Raw genomic sequence first — 26,484 nt, 5'->3', positions numbered from 1 at the left:
AGGCATAATGCACTAATATAACAAGAGATATTGAACCTGGGATGACATCTCATGTATTCTATAACAGTAACTGTCAAATATTTTACTAGGGAAAAGGTGCACCCAACTCAGAATGTTTTATGCAGAGGAAAAAACATATGTTATAAAAAACTAAGGCAAGTGATATGCTCGTGTCTGTGTTTAATGCTCAAGATCCATCCACTTTGGTAGTAGGGATTTAACAAGGACTTAAAACAATTAATAAATTAATTTTACCTTTATTTAACAAGGCAAGTCAGTTAAGAACAAATTCTTATTTTCAATGATGGCCTAGGAACAGTGGGTTAACTGCCTTGTTCAGGGGTAGAACGACAGACTTTTACCTTGTCAGCTCGGGGATTTGATCTTGCAACCTTTCGGTTACTAGTTCAATGCTCTAACCACTAGGCTACCTGCCGCCCCATTAATGAGAGGTATGGATATAAATGACAAATTACCACCAGTTCAGTCTCAGTCGAAAGCATAAACACGATGCGAGAGCAGCACAACGGTATATTCTGCACAGATCCTACCGAAAAAAATAACATTTATGAAGAAAACATAACTAACCTATGGATGATCTTCATGTACAGCACAGCATCAAAAACAGTCAATTACAAAGGCAGCAAAAAACTTCCAGAATATATACATGTTTTATTCAATACAAATTTAAAATGTTTTGCTTTGTTGTCAATGGAAGGAATATGGCAGTTACGATATAATGGAGATGGAGAGTAATCCAGCAGTGTACAACCAGGCTTAGCCCTGGCAGCAGGCAGGCAGACCTCCATCCAGGCTGGGCCTGGCAGCAGGCAGGCATACCTCCATCCAGGCTGGGCCCAGCAGCAGGCAGGCATACCTCCAGATCCCCATTCAGGCTTGGCCCAGGCAGCAGGCAGGCAGACCTCCATCCAGGCTGGGCCTGGCAGCAGGCAGGCATACCTCCATCCAGGCTGGGCCCAGCAGCAGGCAGGCATAGCTCCATCCAGGCTGGCCCCAGCAGCAGGCAGGCATACCTCCAGATCCCCATTCAGGCTTGGCCCAGGCAGCAGGCAGGCAGACCTCCATCCAGGCTTGGCCAGGCAGCGGGAGACCCACCCGACCATCATGTCAAATTAAAAGAGGTAAGTAGGTAGCAGTGTTGGACTAGACAGTGCACCTCAGGGGCTGACAGGCAGGTTCTGAATCTCTACACCTTCCCCTGTATCCTCTTCTCCCACTTCCTGTCCTCCAGGGGAGCCTTTGGCTGAGCCCTGGCCCACCTCCATTTCCTGTTGGGCTTGGATATTTAAGATGAGCTCCTTGATCTCTTCGCGTTTCGTCTTCATCCGTTGCTGCGGGAACCATTCCTCCAGGTTAACCGGGAGATGAAAGCTGGTAAGTGGATTCTGAATGGGGGCCCCAAAATCAGAATTATTTTGGATTCAGTCTGAAGTACTATTTTCAGAGTGGTGCAAGGTAGAAATGAAGCTTCCAAATCAATAGTCTAAAACCCTGGTTCGGGCAATTGCTCAATTGATTAACAACCACTGCAGGTAATTCAATTCAGTAATTCAACTCCATATACAGTGCATTCGAAAAGTATTCAGACCCCTTCCCTTTTTCCACATTTAGTTACGTTAGACTTTTTTTTAAATTAGACTGATCGATCTACACACAATACCCCATAATGACAAAGTGAAAACAGGTTTTTAGAAATGTAATGTATTAATAATGTAATGTATTAAAAATTCAAAACAGATACCTTATTTATATAACTATTCAGACCCTTTGCGATGAGCTCAATTTCAAGTCTCAGGTGCATCCCGTTTCAATTGATCATCCATGAGAAATTTCTACAACTTGGAGTGCACCTGTGGTAAATTCAACTGATTGGACATATGGAAAGGCACACACCTGTCTATATAAAGGTCTTACAGTTGACAGTGCATGTCAGAGCAAAAAACCAAGCCATAAAGTTGAAGGAATTGTCCGTAGAGCTCCGAGACAGGATTGTGTCTAGGCACAGATCTGAAGAAAAGGTACAAAAACATTTCTGCAGCATTGAAGGTCCTCAAGAACACAGTGGCCTCCATCATTCTTAAATGGAAGAAGTGTGGAACCACCAAGACTATTCCTAGAGCTGGATGCATAGCCAAACTGAGCAATCAGGGGAGAAGAGCCTTGGTCAGGGAGGTGACCAAGAACCCGATGGTCACTTTGACGGCGCTCCAGAGTTCCTCTGTGGAGATGGCAGAACGTTCCAGAAAAACAACCATCTATGCAGCACTCCACCAATCAGGCCTTTATGGAAGTGGCCAGATGGAAGCCTCTCCTCAGTAAAAGGCACGAGAGCCTGTTTGGAGTTTGCCAAAAGGAACGAGAAACAAGATTCTCTCATCTGATGAAACCAAGATTGAACTATTTGGCCTGAACGCCAAGCGTCACATCTGGAAGAAACCTGGCACCATCCCTACAGTGAAACATGGTGGTGGCAGCAGCATGCTGTGGGGATGTTTTTCAGCAGCAGCGACTGGGAGACAAGTCAGGATCGAGGGAAAGATGAGTGGAGCAAAGTACAGAGAGATCCTTGATGAAAACCTGCTCCAGAGCACTCAGAACCTCAGACTGGGGCAAAGGTTAACCTTCCAGCAGGACAATGATCCTAAGCACACAATGTAGAAGTGGCTTCGGGACAAGTGTCTGAATGTCCTTGAGTGGCCCAGCCAGTGCCCCGATCACTGATCTGATCGAACATCTCTGGAGAGACCTGAATAGCTGTGCAGCGACAATCCCCATCCAACCTGACAGAGCTTGAGAGGATCTGCAGAGTAGAATGGGAGAAACTCCACAAATACAGGTGTGCCAAGCTTGTAGCGTCGTACCCAAGAAGACCCGAGGCTGTAACCGCTGCCAAAAGTGCTTCAAAGTACTGAGTAAAGGGTCTGAAGACTTCTGTAAATGTAAGTTTATTATTTTTAATATATTTGCCCAAAAAATGAAAAACTTGTTTTTGTTTTGGCATTATGGGTTATTGTGTAGATTGATGAGGGGGAGAATTTTTTTTTTTAACACATTTTAGAATAAGTCTAACATAAATGTGGAAAAAGCCAAGGGGTCTGAATACTTTCCGAATGCACTGTACAACTATTTATCCTACCAGGATCATGGGTAAGGTGAGTGTGCTACAAGTAATTGCGTCACTAAATACATTGGCAATTTAAAATGACACAGCAACACTTTGTTAATGGCCTACATCCCATTATATGGCTCAAGGTGTCTCAGTTACAGTATACACTGCATTGGTGTGTGTGTGTACACTGTTTGTGTCGCTCCAGATTATACTCGCACCTCGAAGAAGCTCTCCACATACTGCAGAATGTAGACTCCACAGTCGCTGAAGTTGTCCTGCTGAGGCACATGTGGGCTAGAACCCTTTGTCTGATCCTTCCCAAAACTCCTCCGACTTCCTTTCCTCACCTCCCACTCCACCTCCAGGTACCTGCAGTTAAACACACATGCACACAAACAAAATATAAATGGCTTGGGAAGGTTCGCTTTTGTGTGCTAATTAGGCAAACTAAATCTACAATATTCAGAACAGTATTGAAGTATTGACTTACTCTCGTAATGTTTTAATGACAGAAGATCTGGCAGGGCCACGTAACGAGTCCATGATGAGAATACAAGGCCTGAGAAAACAAACAAATCACTTAGAAAAGGCCTAAAACATTGTAATTTTGAGGTAAATATTCATAGCCATTAACCTCTAATTACACTATCCACAAAGGTGTCAGAAGGAAAGCAATAGCATCCTCTACTGCCACAAGAATGGTAGAACATCCTCCCCTACTCACTGTTTACAGACGGTGGGTTTTGACGTCCACTCTGAGCTCTCAGGGGGTTCCAGATCTTCAGCAAGTGCACCGTCCTCACTGCACTCATCCTAGACAACAAAAAAAGAATGAAACAAAGTTACACAACATTCATTTAACTTAATCTGCAAATCAGATAATGTTATTTTACAGAAAACAAATTGACAACAAACTTTCCGCATGCTTATAGGGAAGGACATTCAACAAGCACAGCACACAAATGACTGATGATTGGCTGAGAGAAATTGATGATAAAAAGATTGTGGGTGGTGTTTTGTTAGACTTCAGTGCGGCATTTGACATTATCGATCATAGTCTGCTGCTGGAAATACATATGTGTTATGGCTTAACACCCCCTGCTACAGTTGAAGTCGGAAGTTTACATACACTTAGGTTGGAGTCATTAAAAATAGTTTTTCAACCACTCCACAAATTTCTTGTTAACAAACTATAGTTTTGGCAAGTCGGTTAGGACATCTACTTTGTGCATGACACAAGTCATTTTTCCCAACAATTGTTTACAGGCAGATTATTTCACTTATAATTCACTGTATCACAAATATAACTTTTTGGTAAAAACTCAACTCGCCGTGTTTGGAAGACAAAGAATGCTGAGTTGCATCCAAAGAACACCATACCTACTGTGAAGCATGGGGGTGGAAACATCATACTTTGGGGCTGGTTTTCTGCAAAGGGACCAGGACGACTGATCCGTGTAAAGGAAAGAATGAATGGGGCCATGTATCGTGAGATTTTGAGTGAAAACCTCCTTTCATAAGCAAGGGCATTGAAGATGAAACGTGGCTGGGTCTTTCAGCATGACAATAATCCCAAACACACCGCCCGGGCAACGAAGAAGTGGCTTCATAAGAAGCATTTCAAGGTCCTGGAGTGGCCTAGCCAGTCTCCAGATCTCAACCCCATAGAAAATCTTTGGAGGGAGTTGAAAGTCCGTGTTGCCCAGCAACAGCCCCAAAACATCACTGCTCTAGAGGAGATCTGCATGAAGGAATGGGTCAAAATACCAGCAACAGTGTGTGAAAATCTTGAAGACCTACAGAAAATGTTTGACCTCTGTCATTGCCATAGTTGAAGTGTACCTATGATGAAAATTACAGGCCTCATCTTTTTAAGTGGGAGAACTTGCAATTGGTGGCTGACTAAATACTTTTTTGCCCCACTGTATGTAAACTTCCGACTTCAACTGTAATTTGTGGATAAAGAGTTGCCTGTCTAACAGAACACAGAGGGAGTTATTTAAATGGAAGCCTCTCCAACATAATCAGGAATTATCCAGGGCAGCTGTCTAGGCCCCTTACTTTTTTCAATTTTTACTAATGACATGCCACTGGCATTGAGTAAAGCCAGTGTGTTTATTTTCGCGGATGACTCCACACTATACATGTCAGCTACTACAGCGACTGAAATGACTGCAACCCCCTAACAAAGAGCTGCAGTTAGTTTCAGAGTGGGTGGCAAGGAATAAGTTAGTCCTAAATATAAAAAAATATATATAAGCATTGTATTTGGGAAAAATCATTCACTAAACCTCAAACTAAATATTGTAATAAATAATGTGGAAATTGAGCAAGTTGAGGTGACTAAACTGCTTTGAGTTACCCTGAATTGTAAACTGTCATGGTTGAAACAGATTGATACAAAAATAGATAAGATGGGGAGAGGTAAGTCCATAATAAAGCCCTGCACTACCTTCTTAATAGCACTATCAACAAGGCAGGTCCTACAGCCCCTAGTTTTGTCACACCTGGACTACTGTTCAGTCGTGTGGTCAGGTGCCACAAAAAAAGGACAGGAAAATTGCAATTGGCTCAGATCAGGGCAGCACGGCTGGCCCGTGGATGTACACAGAGCTAATATTAATAATATATGTGTCAATCTCTCCTGGCTCAAAGTGGAGGAGAGATTGACTTCATCAATACTTGTATGCACCGAGCTGTCTGTTTGAACTACAGGCGTACATCTCGGACACCCATGTGTGTCTATGACATCTCTTCACAGTCCCCAAGTCCAGAACAAACTATGGGAGGCGCACAGTACTACATAGAGCCATGACTACATGGAACTCTATACCACATCAAGTAACTGATGCAAGCAGTAAAATTTCATTTAAACCCGTGGGCACAGTGTGTTGTGAAATCTGTGAATGGGTTGTAATATATTTGAAATTGTATAAACTGCCTTCATTTAGCTGGACCCCAGGAAGAGTAGCTGCTGCATTGGCAGGAACTACTGGGGTTCCATAATAAATACAAATGTCACCAACAGAATAGCAAATTCCCTCATTACCTGACAGGAGCTTTGGTCATCAGAAAAGGTATCTGTGTCATCACCATTGCCACTACCTGATCTGTAACACAAAGTGATTCTGTGCAAGCCATCTGCAAAACATGATTAAAAGCCAATGAGATAACGGACTCTTAATCCATCAATTTCCACACAGCTTCTAAGACATCAAAGTATATTTGCCATATGCACAGGATACAGTGTAATTAACACAGTGCAATTAAATGCTACTTCCAAGTAGAAACATTGCCTGTGTACCTGTGTACTGTGGCTGAACATTGATCAGCCCATTCACCCTGTCTACAGAGGTCTTGGGAGGCACTTGGCCCCCATTGGGACAGGTGGACGCTCCCTTTGGCTGCTCGCTGTGGGAGTGTCCTTCCGAGGAGGCCTCTGTTGCAATGAGGGACAGCTTCTCTGAGGGGGCCAAGGGTTCCTCACTGCCTGGGGGCTCACAGTAGTCTGACTCTGGGGAGAGTGGCCGGCAGTGGTCAGGAGACCTGCCCTGGGGGGCTGACTGTGTCTGTGATAGCCCTGGGGCCTGGCACAAAGGGTCGTGCTCAAACTGAGGGTCCTGCATCCCTGGGAAGCAGATCACTGCCAAGTACCAGTGGGCTCTGAAACATAGAGAGACCAATGGGTTTAGTTAAGAAAGATAATTAGGTTTACCATCTGTGTCTTACATTGTATCTTATACTGATACAAAATAACAAATGTGTTTGTTTTCATCACTGCACGTCACATAAATTCTTAAAGGGATACTTCAGGTTTTTGGCAATGAAGCCATTTATCTACTTCCCCAGCGTCAAATTAACTTGTGGATAGCATTTCTATATATCTGCGTGCAGATTGAAGGAAGTTGCTAGCATGCTAGTAGATACCATAGACTTCCATCATTGCGCTAACACTACAGTGCATTTGGAAAGTAATCAGACCTCTTGACTTTGTCCACATTTTGTAACGTTACAGGCTTATTCTAAAATGGATTCAAATTGCCCCCCCGCGTTGTCTTGGCTGTGTGCTTAGGGTCGTTGTCCTGTTGGAAGGGAAACCTTCACCCCAGTCTGAAGTCCTGAGTGCTCTGGAGCAGGTTTTCATTAAGGATCTCTGTGTACATCTTTCCCTTGATCCTGACTAGTCTCCCAGTCTCTGGTGCTTAAAGATCCCCACAGCATGATGATGCCACCAGCATGCCTCACCATAGGGATGGTGCAAGGTTTCCTCCAGACGCAACGCTCTGCATTCAGGCCAAAGAGTTCAATCTTGGTTTCATCAGACCAGATAATCTTGTTTCTCATGGTCTGAAAGTCCTTTAGGTGCCTTTTCAGCAAACTCCAAATGGGCTATCATGTGCCTTTTACTGAAGAGTGGCTTCCGTCTGGCCACTCTACTATAAAGGCCTGATTGGTGTAGTGCTGCATAGATTGTTGTCCTTCTGGAAGGTTCTCCTATCTCCACAGAGGAACTCTGGAGCTCTATTGGACATATTTTGGAAAGGCACACACCTGCCTATCGGGTTCTTGGTCACCTCCCTGACCGATGTCCTTCGCCCCCGATTGCTCAGTTAGGCCGGGCAACCAGATCGAGGAAGAGTCTTGGTGGTTCCAAACTTCTTCCATTTAAGAATGATGGAGGCCACTGTGTTCTTGGGGATCTTCAATGCTCCAGAAATGTTTTGGTACCCTTCCCCAGATCTGTGCCAACACAATCCTGTCTCGGAGCTCTACGGACAATTCCCTCGACCTCATGGCTTGGTTGTTGCTCTGACATGCACTGTCAACTGTGGGACCTTATATAGGCAGGTGTGTGCCTTTCCAAAATATGTCCAATCAGTTGAATTTACCACAGGTGCACTCCAAGTTGTAGAAACATCTCAAGGTTGAATGGAAACAGGATGCACCTGAGCTCAATGTAGAGTCTCTTAGCAAAGGGTCTGAACACTTACATAAATAAGGTACAGTGGGGCAAAAAAGTATTTAGTCAGCCACCAATTGTGCAAGTTCTCCCACTTAAAAAGATGAGAGAGGCCTGTAATTTTCATCATAGGTACACTTCAACTATGACAGACAAAATGAGAAAAAAAAATCCAGAAAATCACATTGTAGGATTTTTAATGAATTTATTTGCAAATTATGGTGGAAAATAAGTATTTGATCAATAACAAACGTTTCTCAATACTTTATTATATACCCTTTGTTGGCAATGATAGAGGTCAAACGTTTTCTGTAAGTCTTCACACAAATACTTTTTTGCCCCACTGTATCTGTTGTTGTTTTTATTGTAGGAACACAAAGAAAGTACAAATAAAGTAAAGTAAAAGAACAACCAAAAAGATCTGCCAGTTACAGTGCACATCACACCTTCATCATATTAGTTACATTGACATCTTTGAATTAGACCATTTTTAAGTACGAAACGCAGTATTCTTGACCTCTCTCCTGTTGAGTTCTTAAAGCAAAGGTCATATGCTCCATGTGGTGTATTTCTTCTACAATGTCTATCCATTGTGTCACTGTGGGAGGGTCTTTTTGAACCATTTCCTAGTGACAGCCTTTTTACTGGCTGCCAGTAGGACCTTCAACAGGTACTTTTCTCTATTGTGTAAGTTATCAGGTATTTCACCCATGTACAAAGAAATTAATGTTTGTTCTATGTCAAATCCCATTATTTTTCCAATGTTAGATCATATTTCTCCCCAGTAAGTTTCGATTGCGGGGCAAGTCCAAAAGATGAGAGTGATCCGCCCACAATAGACAGCATTCTCTCCAACAAGGGTGTAGGGAGCCAGTCTGTTTTGATTTCAGTTTAGGTGTTATGAACAAATGTATAACATTCTTCCAACAAAATATCGCCATGAGTGGAGCTTTGTCTCGAATATGTTCAACCATGTTTCATCAGTTATTTCAATGTTCAGTTCCTCCTCCCATTTCTTTTTAATATAGTTTGTAGAATGTTTCTTTGAATACCCAAGTAGAGATATGAAATAGTTTTTTTGTTACTCCCCAAGTTGTATGCATTAGTGAATACTTGGATTAATTTTGGAGGTGCTCGAGGCTCAATCACTTTTATCTCCCTCAAGAAACAGTGTCGAACTTGTAGGTATCTGTAAAAATCTTGTTTATCCAAGCCATGTTTTTTACTTAGGTCCTGGAAGTTATCTAGGTCCTCATCCCTTATAATTGTACTGAATGATGTGATGCCTTTCTGCATCCATTGTTTAAATCTGCTGTCCTGAGTTGCAGGGATGAAGCTGGGGTCGTATGCGGGCCAACTCAGCAGTTTGACCTCTCTAAATTATTTTGCTTAACTAGCCTAAAACATGTCTTTAGAAAGAAATTAATCCACTGATTTTGTCTATTGTATATTTCTTTTACCATGTCCTTATTTCCCCCAAACTGACTGTATGGGTATCTCTGTCAAAGTAGTCTCCATGTCCTTATTTCCCCAAACTGACTGTATGGGTATCTCTGTCAAAGTAGTCTACATGTCCTTACTTCCCCAAACTGACTGTATGGGTATCTCTGTCAATGTAGTCTCCATGTCTTTCCCTTTGGATTCATATTCTCAATTGCACCAACACACCAGAGCTCTCAATTGGGCTGACAAATAATAATCTTTTAGGTTTGGTAAGGCCATACCCCCACAGTTTTTTGGCAACTGTAATGTTGTATATCTAATTATTGGTCTCTTACTGTTCCAGATAAACCTTGATATCTGTTTATCCCAATCTGTTGTTGTAATTTTTATACATTTGCAAACATTTCTAAAAACCTATTTTCGCTTCGTCATTATGGGGTATTGTGTGTATATTGATTTAAAAAAACGATTGAATCAATTTTAGAATAAGGCTGTAACGTAACAAAATGTGGAAAGTAAAGGGGTCTGAATACTTTCCGAAGGCACTGTAGTTAGCATTGGCTTGTGAAACTACCTCCAACTTCCTTCATACTGGATGCAGAGACATAAAAATGGTATCCATGACTTCATTGCCAAAATCCCAAAGTATCCCTTTGAGACTTGAATGAAATTCCATTTGGATAGATTGTGCATCCTAAATAGTGAACTTATTGTAACCAGCGCCCTATAAAGCGCAATACTTTTGTAAAGTGGTGCACTATATAAGAATGTGTGCACTATATAGGGAATAGGGTGTCATTTGGGAAGCAGTCAGTGATATTTAGAGACAGTAACTTACGACTCATTGATGGGAACAAAGATGAAGTCCTTTTGGAACAGGTCTACGTGTCTGGTCCATGTCTTCACCCTGTTGTGCTTCCTCTTCTGCATCCTGATAACCAGCAAAGAAGAAACATGTTTGTTTTTTTAAGTAGTTATTTTGTTTTATGGACAATAATAATCATAGTGGAAATGTAGAGAGGAAGACTTGAGTGAGACCGAGAGGAAGGGCCGAGGCGGGCATCGAAACGCAGTAGCCAGCGGATGTGTGGGGTCCGGACTCGGCAGAGCTATCACTAAACCAGACTCCAGCTTCTGTCCTGTCCTGTCATAAATCAATTCGGTGTGAAATGTGTTTCCCCTCATTTCACTGACAGAGAAGAGGAGACTCACGGTAGGTTTGTGGTGTCTGGGAGGTTTCTCCTCTCTTTCTGGTTGAGTCTCTTGTAAAAGAATGAGCTAAACACGTGACTCCTTTGTGAGTCTTCTTTTTTCAACTTCTCCAAAACTAAATATCTAGGTAAAGGGAAGATACACACACAGAAAACAGTCAATCCACAGTCCCTGTGAGGTTGGTCAATGTCCCTTATATGCAACAAAAGCAAGCACTGCTTCGATAGAATATCAAACAGAGAATGTGACTTTAAAGACAATGGAAAATAAGACAATGGAAAGCAAATTACACCAACTTTAAATAAAAGTCTATGATGACGTCGTTTAGGAATTCTCCATCGTTAAGGCAGTGAAGGTCTTCGTTAGTCACCGATATGCCCCCCTTGGCTGGAGGAGGTGGGTACACCATCAACCTACAACACAACCATCCAATGATTAAACCATCAGGAACAAACAAACACAGAATTGTACTTAAGATGACAGGGTTGTATTCATTAGGGTACAACGAAGCAAAATCGTTTGCAACAGAAAACAAAAACAAGTGTTTCTTATTGGACAAGTTTCAGTCAATTTTCTTGTTTGGTGCCTAATGAACATGACCCAGGAGTAGGAGATAGATAACCCTTGTACTTTATGATTGGTCCAGTGAAGGTGGGTTGGAGCTCAGCCATGTCATCGTCTTCATCATCAAAAAACGCACTGTTCTGCTGTCGTGTAGCCATGCGCGTTCGCACCATTGGAGCCGGTGTGTTGGTTTTAGTGCTGTTGTTTACCTACAAGAAAGGGATGTAACCAAAAACCAGCAACATATATTTCGTTAGCTAGTCTCAAAAGGCTCTAAGATGCTAATCTTCAGGACCTGGGACACACAGCCCTATTACATCACATACTGTTAGGTTTGATCAATTCCAACAACTTTCCCAAAATTCCCAAGTTCTCCAGACATCCCAGTTGGAAGATTCCCAGAAACAGGGAATAAGCAGGCCCACCTTTTCTTTAGTTGCTTTGTTGTAGTTGACCAATCTGATGTTAGCTTCATCAAACGACAATTTGGTGGGGAACTCATTGAGGTTGTTGGCTCGGCCGATCTCTTGTAGAATCTCCTCTAGAACCATCTGCTGCTGCATCGACAGCCCGTTCTCAAAGATCAACACCATGTACTTCTCATCGGAGTCTGAGGACAGAACGGAAAGCAACAAGACTTGACATTTTGTTGAAGGTGAGGTAAGAGACTTGCTTTATTTAGCACAAAATAACATGTCACAGAAAGGCTTCTCCAAACACAGGTTTCTGTTCATCCATCTATGTACAGACTACTGCTGTTGCAACTAGCATGGGATCTCCACAGTTCAATTGACATCACTATGTAGCGTCTGCTGTCCTTACCGTTGCCAGCGCAGTCGTACCAGCACAGGCCTCCCTTGTCTCGGGTCATCTTGAGCTGGGTGCGGAGCCGCACACATTCCTCGGGGCTGGTTTGGAAGAAGAGGACGGGCAGCTTCCTCACGCTGCACCACTCACAGCTTATGAGCTCCGACGCACGCAGACAAACCTTCTCCAGAGAATCCACCTCAGGACCTGGGACAGAAAGCACTATTATGTCACATACTGTTAAGTTTGATCAATTCCAGCAACTTATTTAAGAAATGTATTGTAATTTTGCAACCCTACACACTGTACAACACTGTCTAGTCTATCTATAATAGGTTGTCCTTTGAGAGCAGAGGAAAACATTTATAGGACATCTGACATTCTTGTGGTCTCCTACCTTCAGTTTCAAGATGAATGTGATCGACCGTAAACTGAAAGACAAAGATGGTTGAATGATGCTAGACAGTCAGGGAATAGTGAAAATTCTAAAAACTTAATTTAGCAGTATTCATTTTGTTATGTTTAAGAAAAAGAATAACATTATTCATGGAAAATGCATAGAATTGCAGGAAAACTAGGTAAAATTCTCTCTCAGCTCAACGGCAGAATATGTAGAATCACAGGAAATAAGCTTTACAACGGCACCATTTTCTCTCAGCTCCATGGAGAAATGTGTAGAATTGCAAGATGGGGGCCTCTTAAAATGTTCTCTAAAGTGTAGCCACACTGACGGCGCTCATTCCACGCCTCCTACCAAGCCCAGCACCTAAGCCCCTTTTTGATCCAGGAAAAAAACCTGATAGGCTATTGTTTTTGGCCAGATTTTAGGTAAGTATAAGTGTCTGTACAGAGAGAGTACAGTCATGGCCAAAAGTTGAGACTGACACAAATATTAATTTTCACAAAGTTTGCTGCCTCAGTTTGTATGATGACAATTTGCATATACTCCAGAATGTTATGAAGAGTGATCAGATGAATTGCAATTATTTGCAAAGACCCTTTTGCCATGCCAATTAACTGAATCTCAATAAAACATTTCCAATGCATTTCAGCCCCGTCTCCAAAGGACCAGCTGACATCATGTCTGTGATTCTCTTGTTAACACAGGTGTGAGTGTTGACGAGGACAAGGCTGGAGATCACTCTGTCATGCTGATTGAGTTCGAATAACAGACTGGAAGCTTCAAAAGGAGGGTGGTGCTTGGAATCATTGTTCTTCCTCTGTCAACCATGGTTACATGCAAGGAAACACGTGATGTCATCACTGCTTTGCACAAAAGGGCTTCACAGGCAAGGATATTACTGCCAGTAAGATTGCACCTAAATCAACCATTTACCGAATAATCAAGAACTTCAAGGAGAGCGGTGCAATTGTTGTGAAGAAGGCTTCAGGGCACCCAAGAAAGTCCAGCAAGCGCCAGGACCGTCTCCTAAAGTTGATTCAGCTGCGGGATCGGGGCACCACCAGTACAGAGCTTGCTTAGGAATGGCAGCAGGCAGGTGTGAGTGCATCTACACGCACAGTGAGGCGAAGACTTTGAGGATGGCCTGGTGAAGGGCAGCAAAGAAGGGCAGCAAAGATGCCACTTCTCTCCAGTAAAAACATCAGGGACAGATTGATATTCTGCAAAAGGTACAGGGATTGTGATGCTGAGGACTGGGGTAAAGTCATTTTCTCTGACGAATCCCCTTTCCGATTGTTTGGGGCATCCGGAAAAAAACAATGTTCAATTTGGTTTAAATAATGCAAAAACAAAGTGTTGGAGAAGTCAGTAAAAGTGCAATATGTGCCATGTAAGAAAGCTACATTTTAAGTTCCTTGCTCAGAACATGAGAACATATGAAAGCTGGTGGTTCCTTTTAACACGAGTCTTCAATATTCCCAGGTAAGAAGTTTTAGGTTGTAGTTATTATAGGACTATTTCTCTCTATACCATTTGACTATTGGATGTTCTTATGGGCATTTTAGTATTGCCACTAACAGTATAGCCTCCGTCCCTCTCCTCGCCGCTACCTGGGCTCGAACCAGGAACACATCGACAACAGCCACCCTCGAAGCAGCGTTACCCCTGCAGAGCAAGGGGAACAACTACAAGTCTCAGAGCGAGTGACGTTTGAAACACTAGCTGCTGGCAAAACGCACGAAAGTGCCGTTTGAATGAATGCTTACGAGCCTGCTGGTGCCGAACACCTCTCAGTCAGACTGCTCTATCAAATCATAGACTTAATTATAATATAATAACACACAGAAATACGAGCCTTAGGTCATTAATATGGTAGAATCCGGAAACTATCATCTCGAAAACAAAACGTTTATTCTTTCAGTGAAATATGGAACTGTTCCGTATTTTATCTAACGGGTGGCATCCCTAAGTCTAAATATTCCTTTTACATTGCACAACCTTCAATGTTATGTCATAATTACGTAAAATTTTGGCAAATTAGTTCGCAATGAGCCAGGAGGCCCAAACTGTTGCATATACCCTGACTCTGCGTGCAATGAACGTGAGAAGTGACACAATTTCACCTGGTTAATATTGCCTGCTAACCTGGATATCTTTTAGCTAAATATGCACTGTTCCTAGGCTGTCATTGAAAATAAGAATGTGTTCTTAACTGACTTATGGGTTAAATAAAGGTGTAACCTTTTATTTATTATATTTTTTTTTTTTTATCGGCCAAATCGGTGTCCAAAAATAACGATTTCCGGAGGTTACGAAAACTTGAAATCGGCCCTAATTAAATCGGCCATTCTGATTAATCGGTCAACCTCTACATGAGACCATTCATGTGTGGGGTTGCTTCTCAGCCAAGGGTGTGGGCTCACTCACAATTTTGCCTATGAACACAGCCATGAATAATGGTACCAACACATCCTCCAAGAGCAACTTCTCCCAACCATCCAGGAACAGTTTGGTGACGAACAATGCCTTTTCCAGCATGATGGAGCACCTTGCCATAAGGCAAAAGTGATAACTAAGTGGTTTGGGAAACAAAACATCGACATTTTGGGTCCATGGCCAGGAAACTCCCCAGACCTTAATCCCATTGAGAACTTGTGGTCAATCCTCAAGAGGCGGGTGGACAAACAAAAACCCACAAATTCTGAAAAACTCCAAGCATCGATTATGCAAGAATAGGCTGCCATCAACGAGGATGTGGCCCAGAAGTTAATTGACAGCATGCCAGGGCAGATTGAGTTCTTGAAAAAGAAAGGTCAACACTGCAAATATTGACTCTTTGCATCAACTTCATGTAATTGTCAATAAAAGCCTTTGACACTTATGAAATGCTTGTAATTAAAGTATTCCATAGTAACATCTGACAAAAATATCTAAAGACACTGAAGCAGCAAACTTTGTGGAAATTAATATTTGTGTCATTCTCAAAAGTTTTGGCCACGACTGTACAGGAGCAGGGTACTTACATTGACAGGCTTGGACACCATCCTGCGAAGAGTCCCTACTCTCACACTCCGACAGTCCAGGATGATGCTGTCCAACTTGTCGGGAGAGATCCTCTGTTTTTTCTTGGGTGTAGAGTCATCCGGCATTTGGTTTCCAAACTGAAAATAACATGCATGGTCAGCCTTGAAACCTGCTGCTTCATATCACTAATTACTCTGAGTGACAAATCATGTACAGTAGATGTCTGGCCAACACCACAAGGTGATTCATCAACTGGCCATTTAGATTCCACTGCCCAATTCCTTTGCAAGGTAAATATCGGTAGCACTATGTTGTTTTCTCAAAGGTAAACTTTACAACCCTGAACACACAAAAAGTAAATGAGGAGACTTAAATCCTTAGTCACAACGGCTGCCAAAAACAACTTAAGGAGCCCATCTCGGTGAATACAAAAACACCCAGTGATGTCATTTTCTGCCAAGCAAAACAACCCAGGAGGTTACCTTGAGAGCAGATCAGGAACATTATGACATTTTGACAGACAGACTCAAAGTCAGACTGAAACGTGATAACAGCTCATGACAAGACTGGCTCACTATAGACAGGTCCGTTTACATAATGTAGTTATGAATTGAGGAAAACTTAATTACGTATCCACACAAGTACCACCCTATACACTATAATGCGGGTCGCCTACAGCACCTATACACCACCCCAGCATGGGTAGGACTCCCGGCCGACCCTACTCATATCATGCTATCCCGGTCTAAATGAAAAATACTTACAAATATTAACTCAGCAAAAAAAGAAGTCCTCTCACTGTCAACTGTATTAATTTTCAGCAAACTGAACATGTGTACATATTTGAACATAAGATTCAACAACTGAGACATAATCTAAACAAGTTCCAAAGACATGTGACTAACGGAAATTGAATAATGTGTCTCTGAACGGGGGGTCAAAATCAAAAGTAACAGTCAGTATCTGGTGAATTAAGTACTGAGTACAGGCCTTGATGTAACGCTCATTCCTTCGACGATAAACGCAAATCCGACCATCACCCCTGGTGAGACAAAACCGCAACTCGTCAGTGAAGAGCATTTTTTTGCCAGTCCTGTCTGGTCCAGCGATGGTGGATTTGTGGTGAGGACCTGCCTTACAACAGGCCTAAAGCCCTCAGCCCAGCCTCTCTCAGCCTATTGAGGACAGTCTGAGCACTGATGGAAATTGTGCGTTCCTGGTGTAACTCGGGCAGTTGTTGTTGCCATCCTGTACCTGTCCCACAGGTGTGATGTTCAGATGTACTGATCCTGTGCAGGTGTTGTTACACGTGGTCTGCCACTGCGAGGACGATCAGTTGTCCGTCCTGTCTCCCTGTAGCGCTGTCTTAGACATCTCACAGTACGGACATTGCAATTTATTGTCCTGGACACATCTGCAGTCCTCATGCCTCCTTGCAGCATGCCTAAGGCACATTCACACAGATGAGCAGGGACCCTGGGCATCTTTCTTTTGGTGTTTTTCAGAGTCAGTAGAAAGGCCTCTTTAGTTTCCTACGTTTTTATAACTGTGACCTTAATTGCCTACCGTCTGTAAGCTGTTAGTGTCTTAATGACCGTTCCACAGTTGCATGTTCATTAATTGTTTATGGTTCATGGAACAAGTGTGGGAAGCAATGTTTAAACCCTTTACAATGAAGATCTGTGAAGTTATTTGGATTTTTACAAATTATCTTTGAAAGACAGGGTCCTGAAAAGGGACATTTCTTTTCTTGCTGAGTTTATGTTAAAAGACGACATACCTGATCTTTCATGCGGTTCCTTCTGGGTAGTGAAATTCTGCTGTCGACGTCAGAGAAGAAGTCAGTAGTGATCTCCTCCTGCTCCACTCCTGTGCTACTCTTCACTGCCGCCTCCACTCTGCCTCCGGAGGGCGCCGGTGAGGAGTGGGCTGAGTCAGCAGGGCGAGGGGAAACGTTGTCCAGCCTGTTTACGCTGCCCGTGCTGGCGTTGTCCGCCTCATCCTCGTCACTGGACAGCACAACTGGAACACAAACAGAGTCGTCATTTACAGACGCAACACAGCTGAATAAATTATTTCAACAAGATGGGATTTACATCCTGAAATGTGGCCTTTGTTTGATAACAGTTCTGACAGAGAGAGGTAAGATGTAGACATGTGCTAGTGGTTTTGAGCTGTGTGGTTGGTTACAGAGAACATCCTGTGCAGTTGGTTGAAATGAACCACTTCTGTAGTGTACTACCTCTCACAGGGACCAACACCTGCCTGCAGTAAACCCTGAGACTAACCAGCACAGAGGCAGGTGAAGAGTGAGTACTGAGCAGGCCAGGTGTGTATCCCAAATGACACCCTATTCCCTACATAGTGCACTACTTTTGACCAGAGCACTAAATGGAATATGGTGCAATTTGGGATGCATACCTGGACAGTGGACTTACTGGGGTCGTTGAGCTCGTGCTGCTTGGCGGCCGCCGTCCTCCTGCCTTTGTTGCCAGCGACTTTTCCAGCGCAACAGCTCCCCACCAACCCCACCCCCGCTGGTCTCCCGTTGTGTGGCAGCGGCAGGCCGGCCCGGGTGGTGATGCGTACCGGAATAGGCGGGTTCATCACTGTGTCCACACGCAGCGGCAGCGCCCTCATGGTCGAGGACGAACCGTAGAAGCTATTCTTGGTCAGCTGTCGACTGTTTGGTCCTGGGGATGGGTGTTGATGGGGGTGGGTGTGCTGTGGGTGAGGTCGAATGGGGGGTCTGGGCGTGGGGGACGTAGGCTGGGCTGCTGGGGGGTGGTAGAGGTGGGGAACCTCCAGCACCAAGGAGTTCCCACAGTGTTCACACGTGCTGTGGCTTTCACTGGATTTGCTACACTTCCCACACACTGTGTGGTTCCTTTCTGGATTTAGGGGCTGCAGACAAGGCAAAGACAATTACATTTCAGCATCAGGTAGGCTACACTTCAATTATTTGTATCTTCTGACATCAGTCAACACCATTGCTAAATCGCTCAGGGGTATTGTCTTAAAACCGCTCAGCTCTTTTTGGTTGAAATGGACAGCGGAGGTAGACATTATAAACAAGATGCTTCCTCCTATTCAGTTATTCATAGGATCTCTAGCCACAACATTAATAGGTATGACTCGGACAGGAAGGAACAGGCTGGATGGTTTGATAGTGGACTAGCGAGATCAGAGAGAAGAGCGAGAGGACCAGAGGGGAGATCAGAGATCGAGAGAGAGCGAGGCCAGAGGGGAGATCAAAGAGTGAGGCCCAGAGGGGAGATCAGAGAGCGAGAGAGAGAGGCTCAGAGGGGAGTAGCAGTAACTACAGTCCAGCACGGTCACAGTCCTCATAGAAAAGGCTCCATAATGGTAAACTCTAACCAGTAGATGATCCTAGACTCGCCCAGCCAGCACAGGTTCTTTTTAACTTCAGGACCTGGCATATCCATAAATCGTCTCAGTGTAGGAGTGCTGACCTAGGATCAGGTCCCCCATGTCCATATAAACTTATCCATTATGGTGTAAAAGGCTATGTTTTATGAATACGGACCCAGATGACGACGTGAGTTCATACTGCTCTTACCTCCACTCTCTGAACCTGCGAGGGAAAGCTACAACAGCCCTCCAGCAAGGGTCTCCGACTGTGCTCCTTGATGCTCACGCTGTCGTTGGCTTAAAAGGGAATAAAAGACAACATGGAAAGGAAACAGTCATCTGTCATGTACAGCATGCAGTAACGATTGATCGTGTTGAGAACCAGCCTCATCTTCAAGACAAACAAAAAAATATAGTGGAGAAAGTTGGCCTTGGAAGTTTCACACAGGTGCAGTTTTCCAGTGTTTCAAGGTCACCTTGCAGCACCAGGTGATCATCATCATTACTGTATACTGTCATATTTGTCTGTGCCGGAGTCAGCTGGCTGGGCCACAGTGTGCTTTACTAGCCTGACTGCCTGTTTGTGCTACTGTCCTCTCCATGCTCATCTGTGGCAGCCAGACTCACTCGCTCTCACTCCTTCCTCTCAGAGGAGCTTTGCAGGCGGATTAATCTGCGAGGCCTGATGCAATCCCTCTTAGGCAGACAGACAGGAGGCTCAGCCCAGATCTACTGCCCTCCAGGCACCACTCCGCAAAGGATTTCACTGCTAGAGACAGACTTCCCAGCAAGACACCGTCCACTATTCCCTCTACCACCTAGTACCAAGTCCCACATTACATCCTGATAGTAGCATTTAACCGCACCATCTTCGTACAGCACACTGTGTCCACATAGGAAACCATGGTTTGAGACTGCACACACCGTCCTCCATCCCCCACTTACCGTCCCACATCACATCCTGAAAGCAGCATTTACCCACACGGTCTTAGTAGTACACTGCCTCCACATATAACATGCTGCTATTATTCTATCAGTACAGTGAATGTAATGGCAGTGCCTGTCTCATTTTACCTGGGCTCTCTGGACAGGTGAGGATGATACTCTCTACTTCTGCTGCTTGGATCTGCTGTTGAGTGGTGCTGTAGTCTCTTCTGAGGGAACAACGGCACAGTCTGGTCAGAAGTCATTCAAAACAAAAGTCTTTTGTTTTCTGGTCAACAACCATAACGAGGTAAACAAATCAATAACTCAAATTTGGAGATAAACAAGTTATGCAATTGGAGAGATTGGAGGGGGAAATGATCTAATATGATGAAACAACACGTGGGGTATCCATGCTAGCAGTGTTTCCCTACAGAACCAGACCAAAGGTGGATGGATGCAGGTTAAGGTAGCTAGTTAGTATAAACGCACAAAGGTGGATGGATGCAGGTTATTAAGGTAGCTAGTTAGTATAAACGCACAAAGGTGGATGGATGCAGGTTATTATGGTAGCTAGTTAGTATAAACGCACAAAGGTGGATGGATGCAGGTTATTAAGGTAGCTAGTTAGTATAAACGCACAAAGGTGGATGGATGCAGGTTATTATGGTAGCTAGTTAGTATAAACGCACAAAGGTGGATGGATGCAGGTTATTAAGGTAGCTAGTTAGTATAAACGCACAAAGGTGGATGGATGCAGGTTATTAAGGTAGCTAGTTAGTATAAACGCACAAAGGTGGATGGATGCAGGTTATTAAGGTAGCTAGTTAGTATAAACGCACAAAGGTGGATGGATGCAGGTTATTAAGGTAGCTAGTTAGTATAAATGCACAAAGGTGGATAGATGCAGGTTATTATGGTAGCTAGTTAGTATAAACGCACAAAGGTGGATGGATGCAGGTTATTAAGGTAGCTAGTTAGTATAAATGCACAAAGGTGGATAGATGCAGGTTATTATGGTAGCTAGTTAGTATAAACGCACATGGCCACAGGCACCACTGCTTTGACTACAGCATGAGATGGAACAAAATACAATGTTGGAACAGGACAAAGTTCAGATCACTACAATGTATTACAGCACAAAGCATGGCTAAGCACATGGGTGCAATGTCTTCCCTTTCTTTTAGGTCAAGGTTGCTTTAGAAAGGAACATGAAGAGAGCAAGTCTAGTCTTGCTTTTACGAAACCAATAACAAACAGACTGATTTTGCTGCACTCATTATGTCTAGGGGTCTTAGTTTTAGCTACCTGGTCTGTAACCTGACTCGTTATGTCTAGGGGTCTTAGTTTTAGCTACCTGATCTGTAACCTGACTCGTTATGTCTAGGGGTCTTAGGCCTAGCTACCTGGTCTGTAACCTGACTCGTTATGTCTAGGGGTCTTAGGCCTAGCTACCTGGTCTGTAACCAGACTCGTTATGTCTAGGGGTCTTAGGCCTAGCTACCTGGTCTGTAACCTGACTGGTTATGTCTAGGGGTCTTAGGCCTAGCTACCTGGTCTGTAACCTGGTTGGTGCTGCCACCTGGGGGAGGGTGCGTTGAAATGGATCCTGGTAGAGTGTATTGCCAAAAGCCAGGTGTACACTACACAACTTTCAAAATCCTGACCTCTCACATTAAACAACATATTTCCTGTCGTTTTTTTGGTCTTGCCAACGTAGTGGTGCTCAAACTAAACAATGTGGCACAGACTTGGGTCACACAATACATAGTACCCTCCAAGCTCATCATTAAGCTTGGGGCCCTGGATCTGAACTCCGCCCTGTGCAACTGGGTCCTGGACTTCCTGACAGGACGCCCCCACGTGGTAAAGGTAGGCAACAACACCTCCACTACGCTGATCCTCAACACAGGGGCCCCACAAGGGTGCGTGCTCAGGCCCGTCCTGTACATCCATGACTGCATGGCCACGCACGTCTCCAACTCAATCATCAAGTTGCAGACAACAACAGTGGTAGGCCTGATTATCAAGCACGACGAGACAGCCTACAGGGAGGAGATAAGGGCCCTGGCGGAGTGATACCAGGAAAATAATCTCTTCCTCAATTTAAACAAAACCAAGGAGCTGATGGTGGACTTCAGGAGACAGCAGAGGTTGTTTGGACATTTGGCTTGGCCCCTTACTAACTTCTAAAGATGCACCATTGAGAGCATCCGGTCGGGCTGTTTCACCAACTGCACCAAATGCAACTGCAGGGCTCTCCAGAGGGTGGTGTGGTCTGCCCAACATCACCAGAGCCACACTGCCTGCCCTCCAGAACATCTACAGCACCCGGTGTAACAGGAAGGCCAAGATAATCAACAAGGACCTCAGCCATCCAGACCGTGGCCTGTTCACCATGCTACCTTCGAGATGGCGAGGTCAGAACAGGTGAACCAAAGCTGGAACCTGGAGACTGAAAAACAGCTTCTATCTCAAGGCCATCAGACTGTTAAATAGTCAACACTAGCCGGTACCCTGCCCTGAACTTTAGTCGCCGTCATTAGCCAGCCACCACCCAGTTAATCTACCCTGCACAACTGACTAGGTATTCTCATTTCCCTACGTACACAGTCTTGGTGGTTCCAAACTTCTTCCATTTAAGAATGATGGAGGCCACTGTGTTCTTGGGGACCTTCAATGCTGCAGAAATGTTTTGGTACCCTTCCTCAGATCTGTGCCTCGACACAATCCTGTCTTGGAGCTCTGCGGACAATTAATTCAACCTCATGGCTTGGTTGTTGCTCTGACATGCACTGATAACTGTGGGACCTTATATAGACAGGTGTATACCTTTACAAAATAATGTCCAATCAATTGAATTTACCACAGGTGGACTCCTATCAAGTTTCAGAAACATCTCAAGAATGATCAATGGAAACAGGATGCACCGGAGCTCAATTTCAAGTCTCATAGCAAAGGGTCTGAATACTTATGTAAATAAGGTATCTGTTTATCTAAAAACCTGTTTTCAATTCGCCAAAATGAATTGATCAGATAGCCTAAATAAAGTGAGTAACATGTCTCTTCGACTGATTAGAGATCCAGCCCTACCGACTACTTTGAGAAAAAAAGCATTTTGTCAAATGAAACCATTCGGTAGCTCTAAATGCTATGTTATGCAGTACGACCATAGTGTGACTTCAGTGAGGACTCATACCTTTGGACAGGTTTCCTCATTGCAGCAGGAACATTGCGGGTGTGTTGAAAGTGTCTCCCCTGTAGAACAACTCCTTGAGATGGTGTTGGGCTGACTATTAAATAGTCAGTTCTGTTAGGCATTGGTGACGTCGTTGCTACCATGTTTGGGAGGTCACTGTAGTAGAGGAAGCAGAGGAACGACATTAGGTTTTTGCTATACACAGGTTGTAATGGTTTATTACGATACACTGCTCAAAAAAATTAAGGGTACACTTATACAACACAATGTAACTCCAAGTCAATCACACCTCTGTGAAATCAAACTGTCCACTTAGGAAGCAACACTGATTGACAATAGATTTCACATGCTGTTGTGCAAATGGAATAGACAACAGGTGGAAATTATAGGCAATTAGCAAGACACCCCCAATAAAGGAGTGGTTCTACAGGTGGTGACCACAGACCACTTCTCAGTTCCTATGCTTCCTGGCTGATGTTTTGGTCACTTTTAAATGCTGGCGGTGCTTTCACTCTAGTGGTAGCATGAGACGGAGTCTACAACCCACACAAGTGGATCAGGTAGTGCAGCTCATCCAGGATGGCACATCAATGCGAGCTGTGACAAGAAGGTTTGCTGTGTCTGTCAGCGTAGTGTCCAGAGCATGGAGGAGCTACCAGGAGACAGGCCAGTACATCAGGAGACGTGGAGGAGGCCGTAGGAGGGCAACAACCCAGCAGCAGGACCGCTACCTCATCCTTTGTGCAAGGAGGAGCAAGAGGAGCACTGCCAGAGCCCTGCAAAATGACCTCCAGCAGGCCACAAATGTGCATGTGTCTGCTCAAACGGTCAGAAACAGACTCCATGAGGGTGGTATGAGGGCCCGACGTCCACAGGTGGGGGTTGTGCTTACAGCCCAACACCGTGCAGGACGTTTGGCATTTGCCAGAGAACACCAAGATTGGCAAATTCGCCACTGGCACCCTGTGCTCTTCACAGATGAAAGCAGGTTCACACTGAGCACGTGACAGACGTGAGAGTCTGGAGACGCCGTGGGGAACGTTCTGCTGCCTGCAACATCCTCCAGCATGACCGGTTTGGCGGTGGGTCAGTCATGGTGTGGGGTGGCATTTCTTTGGGGGGGGCCGCACAGCCCTCCATGTGCTCGCCAGAGGTAGCCTGACTGCCATTAGGTACCGAGATGAGATCCTCAGACCACTTGTGAGACCATATTCTGGTGCGGTTGGCCCTGGGTTGCTCCTAATGCAAGACAATGCTAGACCTCATGTGGCTGGAGTGTGTCAGCAGTTCCTGCAAGAGGAAGGCATTGATGCTATGGACTGGCCCGCCCGTTCCCCAGACCTGAATCCAATTGAGCACATCTGGGACATCATGTCTCGCTCCATCCACCAACGCCACGTTGCACCACAGACTGTCCAGGAGTTGGCGGATGCTTTAGTCCAGGTCTGGGAGGAGATTCCTCAGGAGACCATCCGCCACCTCATCAGGAGCATGCCCAGGGGTTGTAGGGAGGTCATACAGGCACGTGGAGGCCACACACACTACTGAGCCTCATTTTGACTTGTTTTAAGGACATTACATCAAAGTTGGATCAGCCTGTAGTGTGGTTTTCCACTTTCATTTTGAGTGTGACTCCAAATCCAGACTCCATGGGTTGATACATTTGATTTCCATTGATCATTTTTGTGTGATTTTGTTGTCAGCACATTCAACTATGTAAAGAAAAAAGTATTTAATAAGAATATTTCATTTCATTCAGATCTAGGATGTGTTATTTTAGTGTTCCCTTTATTTTTTTGAGCAGTGTATTTGCAGTTGTCAGCAAAACATTCCAACTTGAACTGAAGAGATACTTGCAACAGTGATGTGTCATACCTTAGCCTCTTGTCACTTCCTGGTTTGTTTAGAGCCCCTATGTGATTATTTGTATTTGGCCTGTTTTCATGTGTTTTTAGGGGATCCGCAGAAGAGAAATGCCTAAGAGCGGGGGACTGGTGTGGGGAGAGAGATTGAGAGTAGAGAACAGAGAAGGTAATTAACACAGGATCTGATGGCAGGTTGCAGGGCATTTCTGCACAGTACATAGATAATTCTGTATGTCAGTGATGCTGCATGAAAAACGGATACACCCCTGTAGAGTATGACAATAACAGCACTGATCTGATGTCCTTGTTCACTGTTCAAGAGAAACATGTTTTGAAGATTTTGTTATAATAGCCTAAAGTAAGATCACATTCACAATAAAGTTCATCAGATTAAATGTTCTGAGTCCTCTGGATGGCATAGCCAGACACGTTTTGGCAGACACACTTTGGCAGAGAGATAGTGAGAGGAGAGCAAGATGGGCAGAATAACAATGACCTAAATGTGAGTTGTGTGGAAGGGGGCTAGATGAGGAGTTAGCCTACAGTACCTTCTGTCCCTCTGTGGAGGAGTGCTGCTGTCTGTCCATCTCCATGGTCACCACCGATGTGCTGCTTAGGAGAAAAGAAGAGCAAGAAAAGGGGTGGAAGAGAATGCTTAGATAATGCCTTGGTTTTATGTCCACTTAGGCCTTACCATTGGATAAACATACTGGGTACTTAACCAGTTAATGAAATACATACAGTACATTATTGGATTACAAATACATTGTATGTAACATCATGATTATGATGAGATACATGTACTGCAGATTTACAGTAACATCACTGTCAGGTTGTAGCTCTAGTGTAAAACAAAAGTCAACACACTTCTATCTCAACACAATGGCTCTGTATGCAGAGTGTGTGTGTACATGTGGCCGTGCGTGTCAGTGTATTGAGGTGACAGGCAGGCAGGCTCAAGTGGGAATAGTAATTCACAGAAGAGAGAGAGACTTGGGGTCTATCTTAGTCTGGTGGATACAGTGGGGTCAAATTGATACAGTGGGGTCAAATTGATGCAGTGCAGCGATGCTGAGTGCTGAAATGTGGTCCGGGAGAGAAGTGCTTACTAGTGTCTCCTCTGCTCTTCACTGCCTTCAGAAAGAGAAAAGCTCCAGTTCTGCTTGTACCCTCCATCTCGCCTGGCCTGTGATCTATCCAGAGCTTGAATATAATAAACCACAACTCACATCAGTTATTCGAGGCCAAATGAAGGCATCAGTTGAAATGGTAATGTGTACTTCCAGGAGTTCACTAATAATTGCAACATTGCTTGTATTAGCACCATATGTATAATTAAAATCATCAAAGAGCAACCTGATTCAAGTGTGATCTTAAAATCTAATTAGATAAATCAGATGTTAAGCCTCAGTCTAAAGTGAAGTTGTCAACACTGACTATCCCTGCTATGTTCTTTGATGAATAAAACTCAACTCATGCCTGCAAAAAAACTGTATGCAGAGGAGACACATTGGCAGCTGAGAACAGAGCAGGTGGTACCAAGGAGCTACTCCCCCTCTCTCTGACCCACAAGACTCATTT

General features: G+C 44.1%; 1 protein-coding gene across 4 annotated transcripts in view; it reads right to left on the bottom strand.

The window, feature by feature from the left end:
- Positions 1–652: 652 nt before the first annotated feature.
- Positions 653–26,484, bottom strand: part of LOC109900626 (sentrin-specific protease 6) — a 31,652-nt gene continuing 5,820 nt past the window's right edge. The window contains exons 2-23 of one of the 4 annotated variants that reach the window (XM_031837010.1): positions 26,013–26,106; positions 25,452–25,515; positions 24,914–25,029; positions 23,039–23,194; positions 19,990–20,069; positions 19,124–19,212; positions 17,982–18,447; positions 17,324–17,565; positions 15,543–15,680; positions 12,514–12,547; positions 12,132–12,323; positions 11,735–11,919; positions 11,376–11,518; positions 11,042–11,158; positions 10,746–10,868; positions 10,372–10,464; positions 6,435–6,793; positions 6,180–6,271; positions 3,855–3,943; positions 3,621–3,689; positions 3,349–3,499; positions 653–1,406 (exon numbers count right to left, since the gene is read on the bottom strand). In XM_031837010.1, coding sequence (XP_031692870.1) covers positions 1,179–1,406; positions 3,349–3,499; positions 3,621–3,689; positions 3,855–3,943; positions 6,180–6,271; positions 6,435–6,793; positions 10,372–10,464; positions 10,746–10,868; positions 11,042–11,158; positions 11,376–11,518; positions 11,735–11,919; positions 12,132–12,323; positions 12,514–12,547; positions 15,543–15,680; positions 17,324–17,565; positions 17,982–18,447; positions 19,124–19,212; positions 19,990–20,069; positions 23,039–23,194; positions 24,914–25,029; positions 25,452–25,515; positions 26,013–26,106 — 3,320 coding nt within the window. In that variant the 3' untranslated portion in view covers positions 653–1,178. The remainder of the gene's footprint in view (positions 1,407–3,348; positions 3,500–3,620; positions 3,690–3,854; positions 3,944–6,179; positions 6,272–6,434; positions 6,794–10,371; positions 10,465–10,745; positions 10,869–11,041; positions 11,159–11,375; positions 11,519–11,734; positions 11,920–12,131; positions 12,324–12,513; positions 12,548–15,542; positions 15,681–17,323; positions 17,566–17,981; positions 18,448–19,123; positions 19,213–19,989; positions 20,070–23,038; positions 23,195–24,913; positions 25,030–25,451; positions 25,516–26,012; positions 26,107–26,484) is intronic. The other 3 variants (XM_031837011.1, XM_020496328.2, XM_031837012.1) reach the window with 3 other exon arrangements.

Source organism: Oncorhynchus kisutch, linkage group LG12 (genome assembly GCF_002021735.2).
Source record: "Oncorhynchus kisutch isolate 150728-3 linkage group LG12, Okis_V2, whole genome shotgun sequence".
NCBI classification, from domain to species: domain Eukaryota; kingdom Metazoa; phylum Chordata; class Actinopteri; order Salmoniformes; family Salmonidae; genus Oncorhynchus; species Oncorhynchus kisutch.
Note: the sequence above shows the minus strand (reverse complement) of the source record. Positions and strands in the feature narration are given on the sequence as shown.